This window comes from Ctenopharyngodon idella, chromosome 10, assembly GCF_019924925.1.
Source record: "Ctenopharyngodon idella isolate HZGC_01 chromosome 10, HZGC01, whole genome shotgun sequence".
NCBI classification, from domain to species: Eukaryota; Metazoa; Chordata; class Actinopteri; order Cypriniformes; family Xenocyprididae; genus Ctenopharyngodon; species Ctenopharyngodon idella.
The window spans coordinates 28,911,438-28,939,161 of NC_067229.1; the positions used below are offsets into that span (position 1 = coordinate 28,911,438).

A 27,724-nucleotide genomic window follows, 5' to 3' on the forward strand; every position below is an offset into this window, starting at 1 on the left:
TTTTCAGTTTGTTTTGGTAGTGAATCATATGAACAGCTCTAGATTTTATGTATATAATCACACTGTTTACATTATATATGTTGTACCAAAAGATTGACTGAGTAGGCTTAAGAGAAATAATAATATAATTTTTTTTATCAAATGTCACCAAAAACAATCCAGTATTTTCTCAATCACTATCTCCCATGTTTGTGTTCTTACAACACCATATTTTAACTTATTAAGATCGTTAAATTTTATGACCGATGCCTTGTTCCTTTTGAGCAGACGTGCCGAAAGAAGCACGTATTGTACAACCCACTAACCTCGCTTTGTCAATCAAAAAAGCCCCTCCCCTAAAAACGTTTTAAGCCAGTTTATTGCACGCATGTAATCAGAGGTGAATCCCTCACACAGACAGCTAGCAAAAACATAAAATGTTATTCTAATAATAGTGAACACTCTGTGAAATAAAACATTTCAAGCAGTCAGCAATACTGTGGCTCTGAAGATTTAATTTAGTTAGTTTGATCTGATTATAAAGACTTGCACAATATCATCACATTTATTATAACACAAATCCTAAGTTTACTGTAAATGTTGTGTGCAGTACAGGCAATGCAAACTGGCTGGATGTGATAGGCAAACAGCATCTACAGGCTTTCAATGTGATTTTTGCAATGAATAGAAGTAAGTTTGATACTTTCCTAAAGTGATGGTGAGGGAAAGCTCTCAAAATCTCATTGTGCAGGATAATTCACCCAATTTTATCATAATTTTACTCACCCTCATGTTGTTTCAAACACGCATGACTTACTTTATTCTGTGTAGAATGCATATTTAGAAGAACGTTTCTCGTTTTTGACCATATAATGAAAGTCAATGGGGTCCAAAACAAAAATTTTTGAACCCCATTGACCTTCACTGTATGAATAAAACATTCTTCAAAATATTTTTTATGTTCCACAGAAAAAAATAAGTCATACAGGTTTGGAATGACATAAGGGTAAGAAAATAACAGAATTTAGAACTTCTGACGCCAAATCAAACTCAACAGCCAAGTGCCTTGAGCATCCTGTTTACATTTTGACAACAGTAAATGTGAATCTTTTATTATAATTGTAGGTACCAACATTACATTGCTGGTTTTCATGTTGTACCGTTGGACCTGCAAATTATTTTTTGCAAACATCTCACTTCCACCACGAAGAAAACAAAGTGGGTGGTCCTGCTCCACCTCAATGTCGTTTCTCTATCTGCAGGAAGCTGACTTATCTGCTGTGTTCATGCACACATGAAACAGTTCCCAGATAGCAGCTAGAGTTCAAAGTGCAGTGGACTTTGTAGATTACAATTGAAAGGTGGGGATATGAAACAAAACGTTCAAACAAATATAAAACAGCAAAAGGCTCCTCAAATATCACTGATCTTGTTGATTTAAAACCAATTTACAACAAAAAAGGTTCAAACTATGCAGAAATATTTGAGTTTTTCCTTTGCACTCCTGCTTGTGCCACTTTCCTAAACTTTTTTCAAACTGCTAAAACAGATTGACGAAAAGTTAGCAACAGAAATGTAACAAAATATGCACAAAAATATAAGTGCCTCAAAATACAGTTTCCTGTCTTTTTTAAAATACTTTCTCTATTAAACAAATATAAAGTGCAGCACACATTCAGGCACGGATACAAAACAAAAGTCTTTGAGCACAGCCCTTGTTCTTTCTGTCCTCCTTCCCAAAGCCGTTTTCCTACTGAAGTTTCGTCAGGGATTGAGCTGCTTCACTGCTAGGTCTCCATCATTCTCCACTCGTCCGTTTCTGAACTCTCTTCTTTGGAGGCTCGTGGTATATTCGTCCAAAGTCCTGCCTCCAAGCAACGCTTCACGTGGTATTCTGCTACCTGTGATGATTGAGAAAGAGGATATTAATAAACAGCAAAAAACTTGCAGCACGACGAGAATATTTTTGGTGCGCCAAAAAAGCAAAATAACGACTTATATAGTGATGGCCGATTTCAAAACACTGCTTCATTAAGTTTCGGAGTGTTATGAATCTTTTGTGTCGAATCATGATTCAGATTGCGCGTCAAACCGCCAAACTGCTGAAATCACGTGACTTTGGCACTCCGAACCGCTGATTCGACACGCTGATTCATAATGCTCCGAAGCTTCCTGAAGCAGTGTTTTGAAATCAGCCATCACTATATAAGTCGTTATTTCGTTATTTTTGGCGCACCAAAAATATTCTCGTCGCTTTATAATATTAATATTGAACCACTGTACTCATATGAACTGATTTAAATATGTTTTTAGTACATTAATGGATCTTGAGAGAGGAAATGTCATTGCTGGCTATGCAGGCCTCACTGAGCCATCGGATTTCAACAAAAATATCTTAATTTGTGTTCCGAAGATTAATGAAGGTCTTACGGTCTTATGCCATTAGGGTGAGTAATAAATGACAGAATTTTCATTTTTGGGTGAACTAACCCTTTAACCCTTGTAATGCAAAAAAACAGTTGGATTCCCGGGTCCATTTGGACCTGATGGAACATACGCTTATAAAACAGTCATAACTTACTATTTTTCAACTAAAACCATACTGTATCTGTTCAGTGACTTCTCTTAAATGAGTGAATGTGCAACATTTTTTTAAATTTTACCATGCTATTGCTACATTAAACCCCATTTAATTAAAAAAAATTGAGATGTTCTTTGAAATTTAAAATTTTACAAGACCTACAGCAAAAACCAGTGTGATGCAAGAAAATATATATTTTTAATCAATATTTATGAGAAAATGTATTTAAATATATCATTATATGAAATTCATAAGAACATATAATTACCAGTATGAACTCCATTGGATTGAATTAAGTTCCTTTGAACTTCTAACTTATGACTGGTCAAAACAGTCTACATTTATAAAAACTTCACATTCCTTTTCTGTCAAAATATCACTACAAGATTTTCAAACAAAATATATTAATTTTAATAGCATAAACTTTTACTTTCAGATTTAAAAAAAGATGACAAACAGTCTTCAGTGTGACATGATCCTACAGAAATCATTCTAATATGGTGATTTGGTGCTCAAGAAACATTTCTGATTATTATCAATGTTGAAAACAGTTGTGCTGCTTAATATTTCTGTGAAAACCATGATACAGTTTTTGTCAGGATTCTGTGATAAATAGAAAGTTTAAAAAAACAGCATTTATTTGAAAACAGAAATCTTAGACATTAAAAATGTCTTTACTGTCACTTTTGATCAATTTCTTGCTGAATAAAAGTATAAAATCTATAAGAATAAAATCTTATCGACCCCAAGCGTTTATGGCCATATGGTTTTTGGAAGGTCATCAGGGTGAATAAATGACACAATTTTATTATTTGGGTGAACTATCCCTTCAACTGCAGCGTTATAATCTGCAAATCCATGTTGATGCAGGTCTGCAGGGCAGGAAGAAGGATTATAGGTCAGCCTGCATTCTGATGAACGCAACAATCCTGCAGATTAAAGCAGTTATGCAACTCTTCCTGTGTCCTTTGGCTCTCATTGACTTAGTAGCATGACTGTGTGAGGTTTAGATATGTGCTCTGTGGTGATAAGTGAAAGTGGTGGAGGAAGTGAAAATATAAAAAATATGCATAACCTCTAACCGACCCTGAATCATGCCATAATGTTTGGGTTAAGCTCTGGACAATGCGGTACACTTTCAAAGCTGTAACATAACATTTGTAGGGTTAGGAATCAGTGGCATCACTCCACCACTAGTAAAGCCACTAATCTCTTCTCCAAAAGTACTTAAATAGTAAATCAAGGAACTGGAATCATTAAGACGAATCAGAAAAATGCAGGTTGACATGCATAAAGTGCTCTCCACACCAAGAACAATATCTATATTAGCTTCCTCACCAACACATGATATCATTCTTATTTTTAAACACAAGCTTCAGTTTTATCGTCTGCCACTTTAATAGCTCAAGCTCTTTAAAACTGGATGGATTCTGATTGGCTGTCAGTTTTTATTGTTCATCCGCTGGAACAAATTCGTTCTGAGAGTGATTCCTTTTTTTTTTTTTTTTGTTGAGAGTGATTCCAATGTTATTGTTTCTCTGTGCCATTATCATTATAGTTGTGGTTTGGACTCTGCTGTTCTTTTACATTTAGAATGTTTTTTAAAACTATATCTTTATTGTTATAGTTATCGTCCTTGGTGTGAACGGGCCTTAATGCTGCTGTGTTACCTGTGGGTTCATGTTGCTCAGCACATTCTGAAGAATCTGCATATCTTGCATCTGGATGCATGTTTTCAGCTCCTGCAAATTCCACATTTGACTCATTTTATAGTTTGCTATTAGTGACACTACCATTTAAAAGTTGGATAATAATTTTATTCAGCAAGGACGCATTAAATTGATCAAAAGTGACAGTAAAGACTTTTACATTGTTACAAAAAACACATAAGGTATCATGATTTCCACAAAAATATGAAGCGGCACAACTATTTCAACATTGATAATTATAATAAATGTTTCTTGAGCATCAAATCAGCATATTAGAATGATTTCTGAAGGATTGTGTGACACTGAAGACTGGAGGGATGATGCTGAAAATTCTGCTTTGATCACAGGAATAAATTACATTTCAAAATATAATAGAAAACAGCAATTTTAATTTGTCTTTACTGTATTTTTGATCAACATTGAAAACATGTTCATTACAATATACATGCTTTAAACGCCCACTAAAGTGGCTTGAAATGCGCAGCATTATTTAATGTGTTGACGTAATTTCCACTGCAACAGGAAGACAGGGTGGATATAGAGTAGCTTCTACCCTCTTTAAAAACAGCCAATGGCGTTTCGTTTATATCACAGCTCAGACGGCCAGAGCTGCATTTGACAGCCAGTCTAATAGATTCCCCTTTCAGATTTAATATGAAACTGTTACTAAAGCAAAACCGTAAACAAAATCATGCTGAGAATGTGTGGTTTGAAAAGTGTCATTTATGTTGGTGCATGGCACCGGGGTTCTCGTCTACGTCAGTGCTGTTACTAATGCAGAGTCTGTCGAACCATTTCTCCTCCTAATCTCCCCCGTATCTCTTTAAAATACAGCATTCAGTGTAGAATTCAAATAGATCCGATTTGTTTTGTGGTCTGCACCAACTCGCAAATATAATCCGCTCTGTGCTATCGTGTCTCTGTACCGAAACAGACTGTGTACGCACTGCAGTGGTTCGTGTCACACTAACGTCAAAACCAGACTTCATTCGCCCCAACGGAAAGCATATTAACACTGTCTGAATTGTTCCCTATCCCCTATACAGTGCACTATGCACCATTCACAATGTAGAAAATAGTAACTGTGTGAACAAGTGACCGATTTCAGTCGCAGCTTCAGCGTCTATTTATAATTTAGCGGGCGGGACGCTTCAGAATCTAGAGAGTATTTGATTGGACAGAAAATCTGATGAGAAGCTGAAGTGCAGAGTAATGTCATCAAAATCACTGATCCATATTGGCGGAAGTGAGAGACTGTAAGTTTTGAACGCTTATATCTTCTAAATTCGAATTTTGTCATTGTTTTGGAGCACACCAGCTTATAGATAACCTTAAGGCTAACATATTCATACTAAAAGCTAAAAAACTTAAAGGGTTAGTTCACCCAAAAATGAAAATTCTGTCATTAATTACTCACCCTCATGTCATTTATTCAACAGTATCTTCTCTTCCGTGTCATTCTCTTACGCTGTTTATGTTCAGCGCTTCCAGTTTCTATGTCAGAACGGCGACTCATAATTGGCAGACGCTGTTCACATGAGCAGCACGACACATGCAATGTCCTTTCTGGACCTTGATAGTGGTTGTTAACTTGCTGTCTATTGAGGGGTCACAGAGCTGTCGGATTTCATCAAGAAATACCTTAATTTGTGTTCCGAAGATGATCAAAGGTCCTACAGGTGTGGAACGACATGAGGGTGAGTAATTAATGACAGAAATTTTCATTTGTGGGTGAACTAACCCTTTAAATTTGGATTTCATGGGGACTTTAACTGTCAAGATGTGTCCTAACCAGCTGCAAGAGGATTAAATACGACAATACATTTTGTCGTCACTCAATATCTATTTTCAATGCATCACAAAGTCCCTTCCACAGTGAAATCTCATTGGTCCAAAATGTTTATATCAAACATGAAATATGTTCTGATTCACTGTGCTTTGGTTGCTTCATGCTGTCAGTGAGGACAAAAAAATAATAATTACAAAACACAATTAGATTACAGCACATAAAGAGATTTGATTATCATTCCTACCGGTGGCAAAGACTCCAAAACCTCCTTGGGGTCGAGACGATAGCCTGGTGGTGTATTTTGGTGTACTGGATCCTTTTGGGTTTCTCCTTTTGATTTCATGGTATACTCTTTAACTCTGTGCTTGAAGGCTTCGAGCTCTGTGTGGAAGACGTCCAAGTATCCCTCCTGCCCTGCCTTAAAAAAAAAGAAAGAAAGAAAACAAAAAAAAACAAAAGAGCAAAGCATGATTAGAAATGTTTAAGTGAATTCAGTGAAAAAATTACTGAGTTCAATCATATGACATGAATGAATGTGTGAATATGAACTTCATCTGTGTCCCTATTGCTGTTTCCTGGCCTCGGGCTGTCAGTTATGTCATGCCTCTCTCTAGTGGTCACTGATATTATTGCATAACACTCACTGACTCTGACTACAAAAGTTAGGCATAATTAAGATTTTTTTTAAATGTTGTTGGTAGACGTCTCTTATGCTCATCAAGGTGGCATTTATTTGATTAAAAAAAAAAAAAAACAGAAAAAAACAGTAATATTATGAAATATTATTATAATTTAAATAACTTTAAAAAGTAACTTATTCCTGTCAAAGTCAAAGTTTATTTATAATGTGATCAAAGCTGAATATTCAGCATCATTACTCCAGTCTTCAGTGTCACACGATCCTTCAGAAATCATTCTAATATGATAATTTGATGCTTAAGAAACATTTGGTGATGTCTGCAGCACTGCAGTACACTGCAAATGTGAGTCTCACTTTGGCTTTCTGAAAGAACTGACGGAAGCAGCCTCGTGGGTCTTGCTGAGTGTTGCGGGCCATTTCCAGAATAAACTGCATGACGACTGCCTGATGAGCCACCTGCTCCATTAAGGCCTCTTTCTGCAGAAGAGCCAGACAATCAGTATCAGAGGTAGGCTATATGAGTATACAGTGCGCAGTATACATACTACAAACTATAGAAATATTACAGGTGGTATATTATTTTGAACATGGCCAGAAAGAGGACTCACTTGCTCTGCCTGTAGACGGAAGCACCACAGGATCAGGTAATTAGCCGTTTCTTCACAGATGAGATGGTGGTACTCTGCTAGAAAGCGCTGACTATCATCCCACCTCCTCAACATCCCTGTCCAATCAGAAAAAGGATGACAACCTCCATTAAGATCAACAGTCTCCATTAATAAACAACATCCAAAACAAACACAAACCCCATAACTTACCAAAATGTTTCAAGAGTTCTTCATTACGCTGGTTGAAGCCTAAGTTCTTATCGTAATCAGATTCATTAGGCCAAGACTGTGAAATGTTTATGATACTCTATGAAAAAAATGAGAAAAGGGGCATCAGCAATCTACACACTAATACTTAAAGGGTTAGTTCACCCAAAAATGAAATTTCTGTCATTTACTACTCACCCTTTAAAATAAAGTAGTTAATGCCTTAATTAATCAACATGAGATAACAATGAGCAATATATTTTTACAGCATTCTCATTCAAGTTAGTTCACAGTGCATTAACTAATGTTAACAGACACAACTTTTGACCTTAAAAATGTTTTGGTAAATGTTGAGATTAACAACTAAGATTAGTAAATGCCGCAGAAGTATTGTTCATTGTTAGTTAACAAATGTAGTTAAACTAAATGTAAATAAAACCTTATTGTAAAGTGTTAAAAAAAAAAAAAATATATATATATATATATATATATATATATATATATAAATAAATAAAAATTTCTCCAAAACCTGGTTTTAGTATTTGAATGAAACTTTGGAAATGAGCTAAGAAGACTATCAAAATACACAACATTTATTTATTCGGATTTTAAAAAAGTAATTTTAAAAGATATAACCATTTAAAAAATAAATTGCACATTGTAACAGCCATTGTGTTCTTGGTCAATTTTGACCCAGGTATCAACAGACTTTCCCATCTTGCAAACACTTTTAGGACTGAAATTTGTTGGTATATATCAATATGCACGAACAAAGACACTACAAACAGACAACAGACGTAACTTACATAGACTATACCAAATGAACTACAGCAAAAGTTAAAAGACCAAATAGTCAGGGCTCAACAATAAGGACTGCAAGTTTAAATATTCACCAGCTTGAAGACGTGAAATACAACTGAATTCGGTACTCGTGGAAAACATCCGAAGCGCGCGCAAAGAAAGCCGCTTCTCATACTACATGCGAATACTGATTTGAGTTCTCTTTCATGTCTTCTTGCACTTGAACAGACAAATTCACACAAAATTATGTCAAAATGCCTGTCTTTGAGAATATCCTCGTAAACATAGTCGGTTATGTCTTAAGTGAACGTTAACAGTTGAGAAATAAAACGCATGTGTAATGCTATATATTCGATCTGGGCATTAGGTCTTAAAGTGACAGTAGCCTAATATAACTGTCAAACAACAAAGGACAAAGAAAAAGATCACTCACTGCTCTTGACTGAATAACTTCTGTAACTTTAATAAGGATTAATCTATATTTAATTGATACATTGAAGACTATGCTTCAGTGAAATCTATGATATACTTTAAATATATTTAAATTACGACATATGCCCTCAATGACAAAAATGCAGAAAAGTTAGTTCATGCGTTCATGACCTCAAGGCTTGATTATTGTAATGCTCTACTGGGTGGTTGCCTTGCATGCTTAATAAAGAAACTCCAGCTGGCCCAAAATGCAGCAGCTAGAGTTCTTACTAGAACTAGAAAGTGTGACCGTATTAGCCCGGTTCTGTCAACACTGCATTGGCTCCCTATTAAACAAATGGTTTAGCTCTTCAGTACTTGAGCGAGCTCTTTACGCATTATAGTCTACCTCCATTGCGATCTCAAAATTCTGGCCAGTTGATAATACCTAGAATATCAAAATCAACCGCAAGCGGTAGATTCTTTTCCTATTTAGCACCCAAACTCTGGAACAGTCTTCCTAGCCCTGTTCAGGAAGCAGACACACTGTCAGTTTAAATCTAGACTAAAAACACATCTCTTTAACCTGGGATACACATAACACATTATCACATTTCTATAATTCACATCTGTTAGGAATGATTAGGCTGCATAAATTAGGTCAACTGGAACCCAGAAACACGTCCTATAACACCCGATGTACTTGTTACATCATAAGAAGAATGACATCTAAACTAACATTAGTCTCTCTGTTTATCCCGAGGTTACCGTTATCAGCCAGATCCGGTCCATATCCAGATCTGATGGTGGACCTGCACCCAGACACGACCACAACGCAGCCCTGAATGTCATCAGAGATCGTGTCTACAAGTCAATCCCCTGTGAAGGCCTTATCGACACAACAGCCATCGGCACAGATCCTCAGCCAAGACCACAAGAACCAGACAGTTCCTCCGCACAGACCCTATGACCAGCATCGTCTCCATACTGGCGTGATGAATCCAATCTTCAAGCAAAAGGAATTGGATGAAATATTTGAATGCTACCGATCCACAATCTGATTCTGACTTGTGATGCAGCCTGAATAATAATTACACCGTGTTGATTTGTTGGCCAGAGGAAAACTGGCCCCTGTCTGAGCCTGGTTTCTCCCAAGGTTTTTTCTCCATTCTGTCACCTGATGGAGTTTGGGTTCCTTGCCTCTGTCGCCTCAGGTGACATATTCATCAATATATTGATTTGACTGCACTGACACTATTGGATGAGAACTGAACTGAGATGTGATATCACTGTTTTCTATTACTTATTGTATATTATAAGTTTCTCCATTCTGTCATCTGAAATTTGGTGTCATAACCTTATTTATTAACGTTGCACGAGTCAAACACAATGAAAATGAAATCTTGTGGTGGGGCCAGTGAGAATTTTCAGTCTAATAGTCTAAATTCGAAAAAAGAAAAAGGTTTGAAAAGTCCAAATTTCACTATGCTGCTACCTACTGATGAACCATTGCAGAATGAAAAAGAATTCATTTTACAAATTCTTTTTCATCATAAAAGTGGATTTATGGTAGTAAATTCACAAACGGAGCATAAAGGAGTCCCATTACTGCTGGTACAACAACACCTAGTCCTTCTTAAACTACTGAAGTATATAAACTATGATGAAAATTGCTGAAATTAAATGAGCAAGTGCTCATTTAATTTCAGCAATTTTACACAATATTTAGCTTTCTATCAACTGACAATAATAGATACACTATTTGAACGGACACAGAGAGGAACTACCTTTTGTTTCCATGGCAAATGAAAGATATATTTTTGTATATAAATATCCTAACTTGTTAATTTTTAAGCAGATATGTCTGATTCACTGACGAATCATTTTTTGAGTTGAATCTTTATAATGAATCGATTAAAAGTGATCTAGATCACAAAGCCACTCTGAATGATTTGTTCACGAATTGGCCTGATCTGAAGTTCAACTTACTGATTTAATAATCATTGGACAATGCCAGAATCTCACTAAACAATTTTATAAGTCAAACACAACCTTAGCAGTTCACTGGAGTGGAAGATTATTAGTGAATAATAATTATTAGTAATTCCTATAGTCACACAATGATTATAGTATGCCGTCAAAAGACTTGGAATATAGTGCACAAGTCATACTGTATGGACTACTTTAATGGTTACACCTTGTAATGGTTACACTGTGTAATTATACATTTACATACTGAGTAATCTTATTTAACAACATGTACTTACTATTTAATAAGGGTTTGGTTCAGGGTTGATTGCTTGAAATTATGCATAATTTACTGTTATTTCTATAGTAAGTACATGTAAGTTGTGTAACAAGGACACTGTAAAACAGTGTTACTAATGTAATTTATTCCTGTGATCAAAGCTGAATTTTCAGCATCATTACTCCAGTCTTCAGTGTCACATGATTTTTCAGAAATCATTCTAATATGCTGATTTGATGTTCAAGAAACATTTCTGATCATTATCAATGTTGAAAACAGTTGTGCTGCTTCATATATTTGTCAGTCATACATTTTTCTCAGGATTCTCTGATTGATATAGAGCTCAAAAGAACAGCATTTATTTGAAATATAAATATTTTGTAACATTAGAATTGTCTTTACTGTCACTTTTGATCAATTTAATGTGTCCTTGATGAATTAAAGTATTAATGTTTTTCATCTTACTGACCCCAAACTTACAAACAGGAGTGTATATTTAGAGATTCAGAAACAAACTTAAGTTCATATGTTTTTATTTTATCCATTTATTTGCTGTTAACCCTGTCCAAAAACACTGCAGACCTCTAAAGGGGGAAATACTGCTGTACATTTTATTTTTAGAGTTAGAGTTAAGTGCTGAGATAACAGCAGCCCTGTGGCCACAGTGAACTATATCTTACAAAGCAGAAACATAAGTATGGCATGAATACCGAATGACTTTTCTAGAGTGTTGATTTAAGATACCTTGTCAAATACATCTCGGCTGACCTCCGGACACAGAGTGGGACTCCTTCCCAGCATCCTCTCTTTATGTCTCCACTCCTGTTCGATCTGTGAGAGCTCAGCGGAGGAGGCCAGGGCTCGGGCATGCTCCTGCTCGACTGACTCTGAGCTGTGAAGCTCCAAACCACAGAGCTGGTCCTGCGCTTCTACCAGCTGCCACTGGGATGCGATAGAGGCCTTCACACAGCGCTGCTGACTCAGGCACAGAGACGCCATGCTCTCTGCATTGGGCTGTGATGGGACACAGAGATAACAATCACAAATCATTACAGTCTGCATGGAAAATCCATACATTCATTTCTATTCATAAAAAAAAAATCTTGTTTTCCATAAAAATATTAAGCAGCACAGCTGTTTTCAACATTGATAATAATAAATGATTTGTGAGGATCTTGTGACACTGAAAACTGGAGTAATGATGCTGAAAATTCAGCTTTGATCACATGAATAAATTACATTTTAAAATATATTAATAGAGAATATTTCACAATATTAGTTTTTTTTTACTGTATTCATTTTATCCAAAAATGCAGCCTTGGTAAACATAAGAGATATATATATATATATATATATTATAGAGACTGCAGGGTTAGATTTATATTTATATGTCAAACAACAATCCTTCGAATTATCAGATTGCAAATAACACTTACTATACAAATGTCCAGTAAGAAGCTCAACAGAAAGAGTGATGTTAGTACACTGGTTTGCAAGCAAGTTTTACTTAACATACATACTCAAACTCAATATATTTTTCTGGCAATATTTATCCAAAAATATATTAATATTATTATACACGAGTTTTTCAGACCTGAATATTGTCGTTTTAAAGGGGTCATGAACTGCATTTTTTTTTTTTATTTTATGTTCTCTGAGGTCCATTTATAATGTTATCGAGATTTTTACATCAAAAAAATTTAGAAGTAATAAGCTATTTTCTATCCTCTTTTTGACTCTCTCTTTTAAACAATTCGTTTTGATAGGCATGCCACATTCAAGACTTGAAAGTAAACACCCACTGATTGGGTAACAGTTTTGCATATTAATTAAAATCATTTTCAATGTCCCTGCTATTACATGTGTGGAATTGTTTTAAAAATTTCCAATGTTGAAAAATATCTTGCTACATAGTTGAAACATTTGACAACAATGTGAAACATTTATTTATATTACATATGCATTATAAGTCTTGCTTTCGGCAAATAAGGTTTAAAGGTAGGGTAGGCAATTTCGGAGTGGCTAACAATAGCAAGCTAGCTTTGAAACCATGAGATCCCACCTTCCCTTCAAAGTGCTCTCCAAAGCCACGCCTCCTTCAAAACACATGAACGCAGTCTGCAAAGCGTCACGAGACGAGAGACAGCATTAAATTACTTCGTCTCAAAGCACATAACATTACAACAATAATTAACGTAAACAACTTACAGAGCTCTAGTTGTACCACCTGACAGCTGCAGATTAATTTCAGCATTTACGGTGTGTTCACGGAAAGCATAAATCCGAATCTGAAGATGTGAACAACTGAGGGTAGAATGTCACAGGTTGCCACCTAGTAATTACGGTTATGACATGGCATGAACCCAGCATAAGCTTGTTGTTTTGGTTCAGGAGGAACAGTAAAAGGTGGCATGAGACTTTAACAGAAGATGTACATGTTTTAATATTTAGACCACTTCTATTATCGATTGCTATCAGCATGTGAAGAGAATTAAGTAGGGCTGCGCGATTAATCGAAACTGAATCAAATTTGCAGTGTCGTGTTTTAATAAAATGAAACGTGTTGTAATGTCTTACTGAAGACAAAAAAGAAGATGTTCCTCACTGAAGCTTTTATTCAGGATTACAATGCATGGCTTATAACAAAAGCAGCGTTCTCTACGTGCTTTCTCCCGTATCCGATGATACAATGCATTAACCTCATAAATGCCAAAGCAAAGGAAAGAACAGCAAGTCACAACTATTCAATTTGACTGTGGTGCTACAGTATAAATACTCAGTACAAATCAAACGATCTGTAACAGACAAAGCAATACTGACACATGGTAAAAACACTGTTACTCACACTTGTGTTGCAACATTATTACTGTTGGATCCAATATAGTCGTCACTGCATCATCTGTTATTTTCAGTCTCTCTGAAAAGCCTGCATCGAACTGTCTTGTTTAAAAATGTATCCGCAGTAAAATGAAGTGAACAAATAAACAGTGTCTTACTGAAGTTCATCCACTCTTTCTTAATGTTAGGATCACAAGGACAGCAATGCAAAGACTGTGTTTTTTCACAACTTGCCACTTCAAAATGTCTTGTAATCTTCAGAGGCATCTCTATTGTTTTGTTGCTGGAGTAATCCTGTGCTTGCGTCTGTCTCGTATTTACTACTACATGACATGCGTGAATCGGTGGGCGGGGCTAAAGAGGCAATGATGTAGAAGTAGGCACTGATCTTCTGCGAAGGCAGTCTTTTGTCGCAATATGACGTAATAATATGACAAATTTCTGAAACAAGTCGTTTACTGAGTTTGGTTTTAATAAAAGCTGTTTTTGGACTAACGAAGGAAATTGATTTTTAAAACTTACATGATATTTTTATAGTACAATGACCTCTTATGTGCCAAAAGATAAAATAAAATTTGATTTCTCAATTCATGACCCCTTTAAATTCAGATGATTCATGAGGGTGGTGGTACAGTTTTCATATTTTTTCCTCAATGCATTTGTCAGGGTGTAAAAAGAACAGCATAACTTGGATCTCCTTGTAAAATCCTCTAAGTGAAGTGGATAAGCATTTTTTTTTAATTTCCAAAAATTATTTGCATTAGTATTACTGAGTTTTAATATAGGTCCAAGCTGTTTTTATGTGATATTGCAATCTCAAGATTATGCAGTTTCAATGAAGTTACTACATAGCTAAATAACTCATCTGTGATGCATCAAACTTGCAGTGGAATTTTCATGGATCTAATAATAAAGTACTCATTATCCTCAGCTGTCAGAACAAGCTTGTCAACGTGAGACAGAAAACACAGGCTCATGATCTCATGTCAAAGATCCAGATAATACCCCTCAATGACAGTCAAATGTACAAATGGAAAACGGAGATGCCCGTCTACCTAAACAGGATTTTTGTCACCGTAGACCAGTTTGATCGCAAAGCCCAAAAATGCTGTCCAGGTAGGCAGCTCACTTTTAAGATGCAGCCTGTATCTTACACTCCTGGGCAAAAAATAAATAAATAATAATAAAAAAAAAAAAATAATAATAATAATTGGAACAAGCCAAAAATGGCAAAATATTAAGTGGTCTTTTAATGGTCTTGACCATTTTAATCACAAATCGCTGGTCAGGAAATTAACAAGAATTACAGAAATACTGTAGATAAAGTCACTTAGCACGGAATAGCCTTCCCCAACTTGCAGACATCATTTTACAGGAAGAAGAGTCAGTGCTGTTCCACTTAATGTTAATGGCTTCAAAAACGGTTCATGAGTAGCTGAAAAATGTCTCCCAGTTCGTTTGAGTTTAATGTGAGACCGAATATTTACTATAGGGTTCAAATCTGGACTCTGTTAAGGCCAAAACACGAGACTGATGGACTTGTTCTCAAGCTACTCATTGGCTGTCTTTGTAATTTGGCAGGGGCATTGTCTTGTTGGAAAATAACATCTGATCATTCCTCTTTCGATAACAACTTTTCATTTATGGGAAGCAAGCCATTCTGCAATATTCTCCAGTACTCTGAACATTAAATGACTTTTCACAATGAAGCAGCTCACCAATGCCAGCAGCTAAAAAGGCTCCCTACACAAAGGCACCTCTTCCTCCATGATTCACTGTGCTAGAGATGCATTTATTATTATATTTCTCAGCAGATTTTCAAAGACACCGCTCTGGAGCATCAACATGCAACTCGTGTTTCATTGTGATTCATCACCCAACACACAACTTCCCGTATTCTGACAAAAACCTCATTCTATCTTCGTTGTTTTCTGAGACAGCGATGGCTTTTTAAATAGTACATTTGCTTGAATTTAGCCATTTTCCTGACCAATAATTTGTGGTTAAGACGACAACGCAAAAAGCTTAGCGTTTAGGCATTTTGGTCTTGGCCCATCTTATTTTTGCCCAGAAGTGTAATCATCCTGCGGTAAACTTTTACTGCAGCATCTAGTAATCCAGCTAACGCAAAATAACGACGACTTTAGAACACGGTTTCCAGTTTAAACACTTATAGATAGCAACCTCGTAATGTTTTAAAGCACAATCAAAGGGCATCAGGTAATAAATGAAGCACTAGTGAACTTTCTCAGGTACCTCGTGTGGGTGTGTGCGGGGCATGTTTTCCTTTCGGTCCTGTTCAGTTTGAAACACGCCGCCTCCAAAACACTCCATATCGCTGCTTAAAATCTGTCCTGAAGCCGCGAGACGTGTTCTGCTGTTTATATAGCTTATGATGCGAAAAGCACACGCAATTCGGTGGGATGTAAGCGAGCAGGGAGAGTTATTTTCAGGCTATAACATCAGCAGTACTCTCTGCAGCTCTTTTTAGCTCCTTATGACAACTTCCGTGCTCTGACGCACTCCCTCGTCACGTGACACTAAACTCTAATCACATGATGCAGCCCAGAAAATAATATTCTCAATAATAAGATTATTATTGACACATTTATTTATTTATTTATGAGTCTGTTTAACATATATATACACAACTGTTAGATATACTACTGTTAGATATCAACTGTTAGATATACTACTGCTATACTATTTAATTATGTATATTTGTGCATAAGTAATGTTTTCATATGCATTCCCTACTTGAGTTCATGAATAAAAAACATTTATTATTACAAATACACAACAATATGTTTTCATATTACATGTATTTTATATTTGATTATTATTTATTTTTCTATTATTAGCCTATATTTACCATTATCATAGAATAGTGGGATTTTTATTCATTTCAGTGACTGGAATCCATGCTTTAAAAAGATTCTCATTTGTTCACGGATTCATTTAGTGAATTTGTACAGGTAGCATGTCTTGTGGATTATGAGTGAGTCACTGAATCATTTGCTCAATAGATTTGTTCAAGGTGGCATGGTGGTGCTTTTCCCTTCATTGATACCTTATTTTTTAATAATTGGTTTAAGAAAAAAATATGGTTTCCTAACTAATAAATTATGAAGTTTTTGCTTTTTGCGTTTCTTGGCTTTTTATTATTTATTTATTTTTTAGCTTATTTCATTGTCTTACAGAAATGTACATGAATTCTATTCCTAGATGAGGTATCACACTTTCTACAAGACTTAAAGTGACATGATGTGTGGCCAAGTATGATGTCCCCATACTCAGAATTTGTGCTCTGCATTTCACCCATCCAAATGCACACACAGAGTAGTGAGTATTAAACATACACACACACACACACTGAGAACACACACCTGGAGCAGCCATTTTTGCTGCAGCAGCCGGGGAGTGATTGGGGGTTCGGTGCCTTGCTCAAGAGCACCTCAGTTGTAGGTAATGAGAGTGGAAGAGAGCACAATTTATTCACTCCCTCACCTATATTTCCTGCTGATACTGAGACTCGAGCCCATGACCTTTGGGTACAAGTCCGACTCCCTAACCATTAGGCCACAACTGCCCTTAGAGGCTGCTAAATTAATAATAATAATAATAATAATAATAATAATAATAATAATAATAATAATAATAATAATAATAATAATAATAATAATAATAATAATAATAATAATAATAATAGCCTAGTGTTTAAGATTATAATCTTGTTACTTGACAAATTTATTCAAACGGTTTAATCGTCAACAGATGGCGCCCCAACTCTGTTATGCTCATAGTTTATCATTTAATTACGATAAACACTTTTTGTCCTTTAAAAACAACTATTACTGTGACAGATATTATTTTTAGGTCGCATAATTATAGCACTCTGACAGTTGTTTTGCCTCTGCACTAAATATATTTCCAGCAAACTCGCGAGAATATTCGCGTGTCACATAATCAAATGTCTATAATAAACCTTCCTCGCATTTAATGGTTCCGCCCGGATATATGGAAAGATTTATCCAGCATACAGTTTCCTTGGTGGTTGACAGCAACATTATTTAAGTAAGTTGAATATTCACTGTTAACACTGATTCAGTCAAAACGTGTACATATATTCGTCTTGTTTTTAACACCAGGGGTTGTCAAGTTGTTTATGCCTGGTGGAAAAGTACAGTCATGTTTTCATGCTAGCACGTTGACATTAGCCACTTCAGTACTGAATTGTGATGCTGCTGAGTTACAACGTAAACGTAAAACGTGAACAAATGTCTTTTTGAGTCCATCAAGTGTTCTCGTTTAAAATATATACATTAACAAGTGTTTTTAAAGACGTGTTTGGCAGCTTTTTAAAGTTTATGTGAAAGTGAAAGAGGACTTAAGATTTAATTGATAGTTTTATTCTTACTCAAAGTCATTAAGTTTTTTTAAACTTATTCCTCACAGGCTGGTCTTTGTCCTGTAGATTCTTGATAAAACATCCTACAACATTTGTATTTATCGAGAATGTGTGCTGACACTATACTGTTTAATTGGAAGTCATATTAAGGCGTTTGTAATAATTCTACTCGATTCAATTTAAGAGACGGTTTAAAGAATCAAACACATGGCAATACATTATACAGTGCAGCGAGCACAATATAGCACAATAAATGTCATGCAAGTTGTAAGAAGTACACCACATCCTTTTTTTTTTTTTTTATAAACATCTTTATGGTCAATAATGGGTGCTGTGGAGCGTGAAATCACGGCGGTATACTCGGTTTAGTTGAGCGCGTCCTGATGCGGCTAGTCGCGTGCCTCTATTGTTCGCGTAATTCGCGCGTTCTTTGAACAACAGAGCAAACTCCCATAACGCCAATCAGCTGACGCGTCACCATAGAGACCACCATTTGAGTTATTTTAGATGAGGATTCGCATGCTGTAATACATCATAATTTATAACACACACACACACACATATATATCAAATCGAGTTACTTTTTTTGATTACATGGTTATTGTTATTCTCACAATGGCAGTAAATTGAAATGATTCTCCATACAACTACTTTTTTTTTTTATCTTTTCATTTTTCCTTCCAAAAAAGCCTGCTGCTTATATATTTTCAGAAGGTCTTCCAGCTTTGTGGAAGTCATGTGAAGTGATGTTCACAAATCATTTCACTTTTAAGAAATGTTTTCTCAACATTGCAAAATTGCATATCTAATCAACTCCCAATGAACACATTATTTTTTGAATGATCATGCAGTGAATCATTTAACCAGTCTTTCAAACACATTAAAATGTACAAATTCATATTTCATATTTACATGCAATGCAGGGATTCCTCAACTTTTTTTTTTTTTTTGCTGAACCTCTTTGACCTAATATATTTATTAGAAGTAAGCCCTGAGATTTTAAGTTAATAAGCTAGGTCAATAATAAAATTAAGTCAATAATAATAATAAAATTAAGTTTTGCTGCTCTCTGATGTCGGTTAACAGTCACATGATATGCAGGTAAACAAATAAAAATATATTTTTTTAAAATTTGTTTTACCGTTTTATTTTGATTTTTTTTATTTTAAAATGATTTATTTTAATTTCACATTTTTAAAAATTAATTACTTAGTTTTCATTAAACTCACAAACCCTCTGCAGTTTCATCACAAAACCCTGACATAATGTAATATTTAATGCACTTCATGTTGTTGATTAAAAAATGAAATATATTTTCTTCCTCTTTGTATTTTAAATCAATATGGTATAAGATTATCCTATTCAAATCAATCTGATAGTGTTAAGTCGAAAGTAATCTAAAAGTAATCAAAAAGTAGCCTGATTGTTACCTTAAATGTGTAATGTAATGGATTACGTTACTAACTACAATTTTTGTCATGTAATTTGGAATCAGTAACTGACTATAATTTGTAAGTAATTCAGATAACATGTAATCAGTTACTACCAGCACTGGGTTCAGATGTATCTAACCAAATAGCATGTATTTTAATGATGAAAAATTAAGGTGAAGCTGGTTAAAAATGTTACTTTTTGTGGTTCTCAACCATCCAAAAGACATAGACTTGAGAAAAAGTAACTTTCTAAGCAGTCTTTGAATAGTGACAGGTTCGGATTACATTTATAGTTCGCTTCTATAAGACTGCTTTAGTTAAAGAATATAAGCAACCCCTGCTGCAACACAGTTAAATAAACACAGAGGAGGATTTGATATTGTCTGAGCCATATATGTCCACTAGATGTCAGTGAAGACCAGAGTAGATGTGAGTTGGCGTCAAGACCGAGAGGTTTGGAGTTCAGTGCCAGGAGCTTCCCCTGAGACTGCTGAAAGAAACAGTCCAGACTTCAGACCAAAAAAACAAAACATCCTCAGCCTCTAAAGCACGTCGCCTAGCCAGCTGGCAGACTGCCTTTTCTAGGGCTGCTGTTCCCACAGGGAGGGAGAGCGTGTTTGTGTGTGTGAGAGACTGAAATGTGTACATGTGGGTGCTGACACCTGAGGCACTTGTTCACATGTTGCTCAACACGAGTCACTTTAACTGTTACGCTAACAAACTAGAAAAACATTTTAAACTGTTTTGTGTTTCTCCTTGTAATCTGAAGGTAAATCTCACCCCTGAAGCATTGCAAATACAATAGGGAATGATATATAACACTTTTTTTGTGAGTACACTGTTGCTGACTTGAGAGAAACTGCATGAGAATGTGTGAGAACAATATTAAGACCAGCTGCCAAACTGCACATTTTTGGGGACTGCTACATGGAAAAAAAAAACAAAATCATTTTCGTTTTACACTCATTTGTTTGAGGTCATCTAGCAAATCCTGCAGTAACTTTCCAGCCTCAGAGACAAAACTAGGCATTCTGAAGTCATGGGAAGAGTTTTTTGTTGTTGTTTTTTTTGCATTTTTCAGTTATAAACCGGTGATGAATGTTAATAAAATCCACTGGGCAGAAGAATTATGCAATGTTAGACATGTTAGAGTCTCATAAGCATGTTCTAGCCTGTTAACCAGATCTGTTAGGAATCAGTTTTTCTGTGCACTTTACAGTCATAACAATGATTTTTTTATTTATTTTTTTTTCTTTTGTAGAGGGTGTGGAAGCGTTAAGACAGCGCCACCAGGTGTATAAGAATGAGCCTGGTAGGACAATCAAAAGGTACGTTTCAAGCATCAGTTGACCCTTGGATACTTTTAATGAGCATTGTGCGCTAAAGATGGCATGAATATTACTGATCATTCCTAGGGATAATTATTAGAACAAACTTCTCATTGTATGTAAGTCAAATAGGCATACAAAATAATTTTATACCATGAATTGGTTTAGTGGCTGTTTTTTACACGATCGTTCAAAAGTTTGGGGTCAGTAAGATATTGTTTGTTTTGATAGAATGAATACTTTTATTCAGCAAGGATGTAATAAATTGGTCAAAAAGGAAGACATTTATGATAAATATATATATATATATTTATATTTCAATTACTTTCTAATAATAATCAAAGAATCCTGAGAAGCAGCACAACTGTTTTCAACATTGATAATAATAATAAGAAATGTTCATGGAGCATCAAATCATCATAATAGAATGATTTCTGAAGATCATGTGACACTGAAGACTGGAGTAATGATGCTGAAAATTCAGCCTTGATCACAGGAATAAATTACATTTTAAAATATATTCAAATAGAAAACACTTTTACAAATTGTAATAATATTTCACAATATTACCGTTTTACTTCATTTTTTGATTAAATAAATACTGCCTTGGTGAGCAGAAGAGACTTCTTTCAAAAACCATAAAAAAAAATCTTTGAACTTTTGAACAGGAGTGAAATTATACTGTACATAATAATGTTGCTTAAGCTAACTCATGTATTTAAACCATTTAATTTTAGTTTTTAGTGTTTTGTTTTCAATTTATTTAGACAAAATAGTATAGAATTTTAATATTGGCCATTAAGCGGTTGTTGGCCAATTATAAAAATAATTATTGAGTAAATAAAAAGTACATAAGTAAAAAAAGTATTGGCCAGAATTTTCTGTGTATCCCTAAAATTAAAATGGACCCTTTTTACTTTCTTAAAACATGTTCCTTGTCTTATGCGAACAATTCTTTGGTGCATGTTGTTTTAAATGAAAATTGCCTAATCTTTCATTAAGATGACATTTTGCTCCACTTCTGAAACAACTTTCTCTTCAGCTGACATAATCAAACCCTTGTATTTTTCAACTACCTGTTGAATCAAGTCTGATCAATTCCCAACTGCCTAGCAACCATGCTAAATACCCTAGCAACGACCTTAGCAATGGCTTACTGGGAAAGTCAGGTCAACTTCAACATCGTGGTGGCATTTTGCACGTACAAAAAAAAAAAAAAAAGAGAAGTGTAATCTAATTGATATAGAGCTTGTAGTGTCATTTACTCCGCAAGCGGAAGTCTTAGATGTTATGGACTTCTGTAAGTATATACCTGTCCCCATCAATAACATTCTCACTTTCCGAACTTCCCATTGACTAGCTGCATAGTCTACATTCCTTAATGTCCTTCCACCCCACTTTCCTCCCATGCATATGTGTATGTTAATGCCTGTAAAAAAATGAGGTTAGGGTGGAGTAGAGACAAAGACAAGAGAATATAATGTGTTTGTGTGTCATCGCACTAATATGCGTGCACAGTGTTGTCGCACCAATTACGGAAAGTTTACTTATGGGAAAAGATTATCCTAAATAATGTTTAAGACAGCCCAGGAAGTATTGCGGGCAAATACGATGATCTCCGTGTAGGACTACGCAGCCTGTTGGGCCGAGGGGGGTGGGGTGGCGCTAAGAGTGGATGGAGAAAAGCCCTTTGCACCACTTTCCCAGGCTGTCGGTCAGGAAGGTTGGATTTTTTACACCGTGACCACCGTGTTGCCCTTTCCGGGGGAAATCCGAGACAAACACGAAGAAGGGGGGCCAAGCGGGGGACAGGAAAACCGGCCCTGGGAAGAAGGAGAGGCAAGAAGAAGAAAGGTGTTGGCCACACAGCATGAGAGAGGCAGTTGCTTTCAGGGCTACTCAAAGGACCATATACCTCCCCTCCGTTACCCCATTGTCACCGGCCGCTCCTGTCTTGCCCCCCCTTCCTCCTCAAAAATGGCTCATCTTCTCACAGTTTTGTGGCCTGGAATCACGGCCCAAAATACAAAGCCCCAACACCTCTCACACGACAATGGAGTCCTCCTTTCTCTCCCTGTTACGCGTATTAAATGTTAATTTTCTGACCCTTTCTGCTCGATTCAAATGCGGTGTGAAGTATCCACATGTAACAATAGCTGACTGGGAAAAAGGAGTCAAGGAGTGCATTACAAAGGACGTAAAATAGTTAAGTCTGTATCCTGGATTTAAAAGGAAAAGTTAGTAAAGTCTTACGGTGGTGGGAAAAGTTCATGTAAACAGTGTAGAAAGTGAACATGAAAACAAAACTGACTCCATTTACTTTCTTTAATACACATTCCTGGTCTTGTTATGAATGATTCATTGCTGCCTTTTTCTGAGGAAAAAAAAAAAAAAAAAGTGTTCGCATTCTTTTGTCTTTCATTTTCGGCTGACTACTGTTTTTTCGAACTCTACTTTAAAGTCCTGCACGGGTCCTGTTTAGTAAACCTGGAGCCGACAGCAACACTAATTTAATTCAGTACCTGACCTGAACCATTTGACATAAAGGCCACAACCCCAAGTGCACCTGCATTAAATCTACTACATCAGGTTGACAAATATAATTTATTTTCTCATGTAACACAAGCAATCAAACCAACATGAGGCATTCTGAGTTGATGCATTTAAGAAAAATAGACACGCAGACCAACATGGTAATAATCAAAAGAAAAAAAAGATGAGAATGTGCATCCGTCGTGTAAACAATACAAAATTTTTGCCTACATCATGTGAACAGTCTGCCCATACAGGCTGTTTTGTACATAAATCACACGATAGGCTATACAGACGCTTAGATACATAAAGCCAAATATGAGCCTTTACTGTCATATAATAGAGACCACTTTTTTGATCCAATCAGGTTTTACTTGTGAATTTTCTGAAATATGTCACGTGCAGAAATAAAATGGGTTGCGATTATGAACGCAGTTTCATTCTGACTCAAGTGGCTCAAGTGAAGTGTGCCACTTGTAGCAATAAACAAATTTGCTGAAATACTGTAAAAAATGATCGTGATTTTAACGGTAAAAGACTGCAAAAATGCTACGGTGAAAAACAGTTAATTGGTTTACAGAAAATTTCCATACTGTATACGGTGAATAACCGTAATGTAATTTTGCAGTAAAATACCGTTAAATTTACAGTTTTTGGAAGTGAAAAACAACAAGTCATTGTATAATTTACAGTGAAAAACCGTAAATTGACATTCCCACAATTCCATGCATGACACTTCACATTTGATGTATTTTCGTTGAAATAACTGTTTCTTCTTAGTTTTTCTTAGTTTTTTTTCTAATCAGTTATGTACATTAGGGTTTTATGTTACGTCTAATGTTGTTAAATTAATGTTTATTGCATTTTTAAAATACCATGATGGTGTTTAGTTTTTGTGTGAATGACATTGTGAATGATACAATATATTAGTATTGTCCTTCTCAGCTTGTGGAAAAGCTGCTTGTGATGAACTTTTGATTCATCATGTGACTCATCATGTGTTTGGTGGTTGTCAGTGTATTACAAAGTTACAAAACAGATATTAGTACTTAAATAGGTTGGTAAATTAATATTATCTCAGTAAATACGTTTTTTTACTGTAAGTTTAAGTTAAATCAGTAAAACCTAAAATGTTGCTACCGTATTTTTTAACGGTAAATTTATGGCAACCACAGCTGCCAGTTTTTTTTTTTTTTACCATAAATTTAACAGAATTGTTTTTACAGTGTGTAAAATAAACAGTTATGAACCATAATTATTACAATATAAACCTTTAAATTATACGGTTTTGAACTGTAAAATAGACAGTAAACTAAGTGCTAAAGTTCTGGCAACCACAGCTGCCGTTTTTTTACTGTAAATTTCACGGGGATTTTTCTTCTGCATTTATTCAGTCACACAGGTAGTCCCATCCCAAAATCACTTCATTGGTTTAGCCAGTGTTATTTTGTATAAATTAAAAATTTGTTATGAAATTAGTTTGTTTTGGGGAAAAAATGGCAACACTTCAGTAAAATCTTTAGACAAACGGCAGTGGCTCTTGACACGATGAGCTGTGGTGATCAGTGTTGGGTGTAATGCATTACTAACTGTAATTAGTTAATTCCTTATTCCCTTGAATAAGTAAAGTAAGGGATTACTCTTAATTTTCCTGTAATTTAATTACAGTTACTTCAAATGTAATTGCATTAAATACTTTAGACTATATGGTTGTTAAGTCTATATCTTAACAATATGTTAAGTTATAATCATAACCTTTATCTCCATACTAAAATCCTAGATGGCCAGACAGTGATTCATCTTTTATAAATCGTTAAAATATTAATTTCTGTGACGCTGTGAGCATGGAGAGACTGTTGGGATATAGGGGATTTAGAAAGTAATCGTTAATGCAATACTTTTTAAAGAGAGTAACTACAGTAATCTAATTTAAAATTTAAATAATCTCACTTAAATGTTTGGGGAAAAAGTAAGAGTCAAACCCTGATGACTTTCTTTTATTACCTGTCATATAGAGACCACTTTTCACAATCCACTCAGATTTTACTTGTTGAATATTTAGAAATGTCACATTGCAAAAAGAAATTTTGCAATCACGAAAGCAGTTTAATTTGGAATTTAAAGTAAAGTGAAGCATTTCATTTTTTTGTGACAAACAGATTTGCAAAAATAATGTCTGTTTTCAAACATTGCTTCATCTGCCATTAGTCAGTCAAACAGGTAGTCCCGCCCCAAACTCGCGTCATTGGTTCACCCAGTGTTATAATGTATAAATCAAAATATGTTTTGATGAAAAATTTAGAATGGAAAAGGAAAAGGAATGACAACACTTCTGAAAAATCATGAGAGGGGTGTCGCTGTGGTGTTTGCGCTGGGGTGCCCATATGGGAAAAACATGTTCGAGTCCAGCCTGCAACATTTCCTGTTACTCTCTGCTGTAACTGTTTAATAAAAAGTGGCAAAATACAATAGAATTAATGTGAGAATTTGTGAGGTGGAGTAAAAGCATACGTAGTTAAGAGCTGATGAGTGTTGACAGGCAGGACTGTGTGTAACCTGGGTGTCATGTGTTTGGCCCCAGGTGTTGACCTGGCTGCCCTGCAGGATCACCTCTGCGGCCTGTGGAACAGGAAAGAGCAGGAGGAGGTAAGAAACAGATGCAATTATACTCGAGCAGAGCGTGTGAGTGTCTCATGAGAGGTGACATGCTAGTGATAAGATCACTTGAGAGAAGGGATGTGCATGAGGGGCCTAGCAAACGACTAGCAAAATTCCTCTCTTCCTCCCCCCAGTATTTAGGAAATACTCCATTATTTTTCAAAAATAACTACAATATATGTCCACCACTTTTCAGATATACCTCCAGCCCTTATGAGCATAATTTAGACTTTAAATGAAATAATCAAAGTTGTAACTGCAGTGAATTAAAAGAATGATTGGGGTCAATATAATTTGTCATTTGCATTTATGGTATAATGACCATTACAACACAATTTTTTATTTCTTTTTTGAGAGTTGTAATTTTCTGTGGTAATCCACGTTATATCACAAATGCTGTTGATAGTGTTTACCTTATATTGAACGTTTTCTTGTATAGTATTCACTAGGCTAATCAGATTATCACCAAAATTAAATCACATTTTTATCACCAAAATTTCTGATAATCATGTCCATCCTGTTTACTTAAATTTCTCCCTTTTTGTATAAGAAACTGTAATGTAATTCCAATGGTTTACTTAGTGATATATGAAATTTGGTTCAGAATTCAATTAGTTTGGACTCAATGGTAAATTTTCATAATATCAAAATAACAATTGTAACTGGAGGAACAAATCATATCATTGTGTAACACTGACCAGGTTTTACATTCAAAGGCTAAAGATTTGTATTATGGGTAAGAAACAAATGCAGAATAAACAATATTAAGTAATACATATTATAAAGTAATTTCAATTGATTATTAATTTACTTAATTCGTATTTTTATTTTTTATTTTATTTGATTTTATATATCATTTGATTTTTTTTTTTATTGTTATTTTATTTTATTGATTTTTTTGTTTGTTTGTTTTTGATTTTTATTTTGATTTTTTTTATATTTTATTTTATATTTTATATTTATTTATTTTTAATTTAATTTAATTTAATTCTATTTTATTTTATTTTCATCCCGTTTGGCCAAACTGTCTGAAACGCTCCCCTCTTCCTCTCTCAGCTGCGGCAGGTTTTAGCAGGCAGTTTCTCGCAGATGCAGGAGCCCTTGGCTGGTCTGCTAGACTTCCTGGAGGGCTGCGTTACCGTCCAAAAGGGCAAGACCACCACCCTGAACCAGTTCATTCTCACAGAGTTTATGCGCTGGAGGACCAATAATCCTCAGGCCAGTCTGAATGGCCTGAGGGAAGAAGAGAAACTGCGTTTACAGCAACAAGCCCTGGGGCTCCTCACAGACTCTCATCCTGGGTACATGGACCCCCTGCTGGAGATTTATCAGCTGAGCACACTGAAAAGACCACTGCTGCTAGAACATGTGGCCTTCCTGCATGACTGCCGCTGCTTCAAAGAGGTGAGGGGAAGTTGTCACCAGTCCATTTAAGATGATTGACACTTTCTCAACATGCTCCAATACAATGAAATAAGAAAAAGAAAACGGTTGCTAGTGGTAGAAACATATATCGCCCAGGCCTGTTATGGGCAATGTCATCTGTTTAATTAT

At 35.4% G+C, this 27,724-nt stretch overlaps 2 protein-coding genes across 6 annotated transcripts in view; one reads left to right on the forward strand and one right to left on the reverse strand.

The window, feature by feature from the left end:
• Positions 1-340: 340 nt before the first annotated feature.
• Positions 341-16,328, reverse strand: cdc37l1 (cell division cycle 37-like 1). 5 transcript variants are annotated; one of them, XM_051908786.1, is made up of 9 exons: positions 16,068-16,244; positions 13,819-13,899; positions 11,718-11,987; positions 7,517-7,613; positions 7,307-7,422; positions 7,053-7,175; positions 6,303-6,476; positions 4,231-4,302; positions 341-1,880 (listed from the first exon to the last, which is right to left on the reverse strand). In XM_051908786.1, the coding sequence occupies exons 3-9, from the start codon at positions 11,970-11,972 to the stop codon at positions 1,767-1,769; spliced, it is 951 nt and encodes a 316-aa protein (XP_051764746.1). In that variant the 5' UTR covers positions 11,973-11,987; positions 13,819-13,899; positions 16,068-16,244; the 3' UTR covers positions 341-1,766. The 5 variants fall into 5 exon arrangements, with proteins under 5 accessions (XP_051764746.1, XP_051764743.1, XP_051764745.1 ...); XM_051908783.1 differs by lacking the exon at positions 13,819-13,899 and having other exon boundaries at positions 16,068-16,328; XM_051908784.1 differs by lacking the exons at positions 341-1,880; positions 13,819-13,899 and adding an exon at positions 2,189-3,432 and having other exon boundaries at positions 16,068-16,328.
• A 1,462-nt stretch (positions 16,329-17,790) lies between these two features.
• exd3 (exonuclease 3'-5' domain containing 3) overlaps positions 17,791-27,724 on the forward strand; it is a 52,683-nt gene continuing 42,749 nt past the window's right edge. The window contains exons 1-4 of the mRNA XM_051910607.1: positions 17,791-17,885; positions 20,914-20,980; positions 26,094-26,158; positions 27,227-27,574. Of these exons, the coding sequence (XP_051766567.1) occupies positions 20,956-20,980; positions 26,094-26,158; positions 27,227-27,574 (438 nt within the window). The 5' untranslated portion in view covers positions 17,791-17,885; positions 20,914-20,955. The remainder of the gene's footprint in view (positions 17,886-20,913; positions 20,981-26,093; positions 26,159-27,226; positions 27,575-27,724) is intronic.

Bases quoted from the DNA above. Each gene is read 5' to 3' on its own strand.
- cdc37l1 (XM_051908783.1), bottom strand. From the start codon at position 16,145: ATGGAGTGTTTTGGAGGCGGCGTGTTTCAAACTGAACAGGACCGAAAG. The intron at 7,614-11,717 runs GTATCTTAAATC...TTTTTTTCATAG, and splicing joins GCCGAGATGTATTTGACAAG to AGTATCATAAACATTTCACA. The intron at 1,881-4,230 runs GTAACACAGCAG...CAATCATCACAG, and splicing joins TGAGCAACATGAACCCACAG to GTAGCAGAATACCACGTGAA.